General features: G+C 34.6%; 1 protein-coding gene across 2 annotated transcripts; it reads left to right on the forward strand.

Annotated features, from left to right (window-relative positions):
- The first annotated feature begins 775 nt into the window (after window positions 1-775).
- Window positions 776-2,731, forward strand: LOC118739800 (NEDD4-binding protein 2-like 2). Of its 2 annotated transcripts, XM_036471304.1 has the most exons (3): window positions 778-1,149; window positions 1,211-1,527; window positions 1,584-2,731. In XM_036471304.1, exons 1-3 carry the CDS (start codon window positions 1,008-1,010, stop codon window positions 1,590-1,592), a joined length of 468 nt encoding a protein of 155 aa, XP_036327197.1. In that variant the 5' UTR covers window positions 778-1,007; the 3' UTR covers window positions 1,593-2,731. The 2 variants fall into 2 exon arrangements, with proteins under 2 accessions (XP_036327196.1, XP_036327197.1); XM_036471303.1 differs by having other exon boundaries at window positions 776-1,149; window positions 1,211-2,008.
- The last annotated feature ends 939 nt before the right edge of the window (window positions 2,732-3,670 follow it).

The following is a 3,670-nucleotide window of genomic DNA, read 5'->3' on the forward strand; positions in this document are numbered from 1 at the left end:
TTACCTAGCTCGTGGGGCTACGCAAAATTTTGACAGCTTGTAAATATGTATACACATAAAGTTGTTGGCGGTAATAAGAAGTCAAAATTAAAATGGAGAAAAGAACAAAAAGCGTAGTTAAGTTGTCAGTTATAAAATAAACCCAATTTATTTGCGAATATTTGTTTATTCTTTTTATTGAAAGGCAACCACTCGGAAAATCTTGTGTTAATTATAATGATAACAGAACTTGGCAGCTCGCACGTTGTCTAAATTCTCAAGTAACATAAAGTCCACAAAAGAATAAGTACGCCATGTATAAATTTTAACAATACCCAAAAATAGAGCTTTCGCACGAGTGTTTGTTTGGTTTTTCAACACCATTTATAATTTTCTTTTAATAAAATCACGATTTGACAAATACTTAAATTTATTTATCTAATAATAATACAGCACACAACCCTGAAATCTTAGAAAAAGTCTGAAGAAGGCCATTAAATAGCAGCACACAACCCCGTGCCTTCCTCAGGAGTGAATATAACTACAACAACAACCCAAAAAGGTTGGTTACTGTCTATACTGTGCTGATGATTTTCTTGAACCGAAAATACAAGATCACGCCTCCGTCTTAGTAGCCCGTTATAATCGCATTTAGGAAAAAAGTTGGGCGACTTTGACATTAGCCGTTTGTTTACATTTGTTCGTTGTTTACAATTTGGTGGTGGCTTTTTACTGCAATTTTCTTAATTTTCGCTTGTGACAACGTGTGCACACATAAGGTAAAGAATAATTTAACACAACGACATGATTTATAGAAGAATTTGCATAATAAAAATGATTATTCATTTGTTCAACAATTACGTGGTTTTGTTTTGTTCTCTTCGTTGTTTACTTCTTACAACAAAGATGGCGTCGAGATTTCAGCAACTTTTTTCTTTCTTTCGGGAAGGCGTGACTTGTGTCTTTCGTTCATGGATGATTTTGTTATCAAGATTGTAGCTGAAGTTCTGGAGGGAATTTGATAAAAAATGCAAAGCCCATATCATATATCGAAAACGGCGCAATTAAGTGAAGAAGAAAAACAGAATATTTTAAAACAATTGACCGATATTTTTAATTGTGTCCCCTGCGATCAACTACGAAGACTCTGTGAATCACATTCATGGAATGGTAAATAGCCAAACATTCCTGGCTTATAAATTTCTAATTACAATATAATTTTTAATCACAGTTGAGCGCTGCATAGACTTCTTGATAAAGGCCAATAACCAAGACGACTATGAAAACCACAGGAAATTGGGAAGTGGAGCTATTCCAAAGCAAAATATATCGGTGGGCGAAAGAGCTGCAATAAAGGACACAGTTCAAAAGCGACCCGCCTCGGACGGATATACGTATTTATCGGGGATTAATAACAATCAAAACAATTCTTCTGGAAGTTCATTTGTAGAGCAGCGAATTTCAAGATTAATATCAGATGGCTCTAAAGTTATGATTCTTTTGCGTGGAGCTCCTGGAAGTGGCAAATCATGCTTGGCGAAAAATATCGTAGAACAACACGTAGAACTCAACGATCAGTATATGTTAAGAGATTTTATTTTTAGTTCCGATGACTTCTTTTATAACAATTCTAATCGATACAAATGGCATGCGAACTTATTAGATCAAGCTCATGAATTTAATCAACGCCGGGTTGCAGAACACGCACAAGCGGGTTGGAGTCCAATTTTTATTGATAATACCAATATAAAGTTATGGGAGATGTTAGTGTATGTGAAAATAGCAGTGGAGAATGGTTATGCCATTGAGATTCTAGAGCCTAGAACGTCTTGGAAAAATTCTGCGTATAAACTTGCTCTTAAAAATAAACACCGAGTGCCAGCAGATAAAATCCAGACGATGTTGAATAATTTTGAAAAAGGATCCGTTCAAGACTTATTAAAGGTAAATATTTGATTTATTAAATTAAAGTCAGTCCATATCAGTTAAACGCATTTTTACCAAGGTTTTTTTTATTTTATTTTTTCTTCACATACAAAAGATTAGTTGGGCAAATGTTTAGTTATTTGTTTTTGTTTGTATATAAGGCCATCATGCCAGAATTTGTCAAAACCTTGAGAGATGTCCAAAAATACACCGGCGCAGTATTGCTTCCCTTCGAAGGCTTTTCTAATACAAGAAACAATTCTATGAACTTGTTTTACAGTGCCATGTTTTTCACGAAAACCAAACTGATGTGGTATTATTTGGTTGCTTGTTAGTGAAGGTTGTATTTTTTTCAATAGAAGTTTTTCAAATATTTTGGAAAATACAGAAATCAAGCTAATCGGCCGATATGAACTTCATACCGTCGGATCTTTGTCTGGCTTTGGCACCATTATTATTTCCGGGGAAGTGCCCCAACTTAAGCATGTTATTAAAAATATGTAACAAAAAATGTACGGCAGTTTGTTTGTTGTTGTTTGTTATTCTTCTGAATATCATGAACAATGGTGTTAATTAAATCTTTCCTTTAAACCTGAAGCGGATTTGTGGTAAGGCTACTGGGGGGTTTTAAAAATATATGAAGGATGAGAGCCTCATTGGGTCTAAAGACTTATGAAAGATGACAGGCGAAAGCGTTTGCTTTATCCTCATCATTCCTCGCTCTGCTTCCGTTCTGAGTACGTAATGGTGCTTCTCGAAGAACGGGCCTCTTTGCATGCTTCAGTGCAGTGTTGCCAGGTCTTCGGCATGAGAAAACGTCCCTCTTGGTCTGAAAAAACGTCATTTCCTACCCAAAAACGTCTTTTTCAAATGAATGTACAAAAAATTGTTCTTATTAATCTTTTTTGCATACAAAGGTACAGAGATATGTACGTAAGGTATGTATATTAAAATGTAATTTCGACAGAGCACATTTAAAATTCATTGTAAACTGGTTTGAGATCGTTAATATAAAAATCATTTTATACATATACTTGTGACCAGCTGATTAAGTCAACAACATTTCGATCGATTTTGGCTGTTTCTCTTTTGTTTATTTAATGTTTATTATTTTTTCATAAAAGCCAAGCTCATTATATAACAAACAAAATATAAATCCACATTTCAAACTGTGTGCAAAAGTTATAAAAAATCTGTAAAGTTTCAGCTAGATTTCAGGGCAATAATGTGCAAGTTGGAATGGGCTAAATAACCGCGTTGATTTTTAATATATATATTTTTTTCTTGTATGCATTTGGTTAGGGGGTCGGTTGTCGAAAAAGCTAAATTACGTTCTGTTAAGAAGGAGCATAGCAATAATTCAGCCTTTTTTGCGTTCTTTACATTTTCAATGAAGTCTTAAAAAAGTCGCCTAGTTTTTCCTGACTTTTTATGCTGCTACAGCTTTTTTGATGCTTTTGCGAGCGTGCGTGTTGCAATAGATCAGCTTTTCCTGATTTGGCCTTTAATGTGCCTATTGCAAACATAACAATAAGCCTCGTAACCTCAAGTGTTTACACAAGCAGCCTTTGAACACGGGATCCTTAGTCCAAGATCAAAAAAAAAATGCGCGTACGCTTGGTTTGCATCATATTTAAGTCATCTGTGTCCAAAGAATAAATATCTTTTGAAGCAACTGCTGCAAAACACAAAGCTTGTAAAGATTTTTTAAGAAAGTAATTCAAAATCAGTTCTACTTACAAGACCCCCTACCGTCAAAAAGAAA

The sequence above is a fragment of the Rhagoletis pomonella genome, unplaced genomic scaffold, assembly GCF_013731165.1.
Source record: "Rhagoletis pomonella isolate Grant_MI unplaced genomic scaffold, Rhpom_1.0 Rhpom_scaffold_00005, whole genome shotgun sequence".
In the NCBI taxonomy this organism is placed as follows: domain Eukaryota; kingdom Metazoa; phylum Arthropoda; class Insecta; order Diptera; family Tephritidae; genus Rhagoletis; species Rhagoletis pomonella.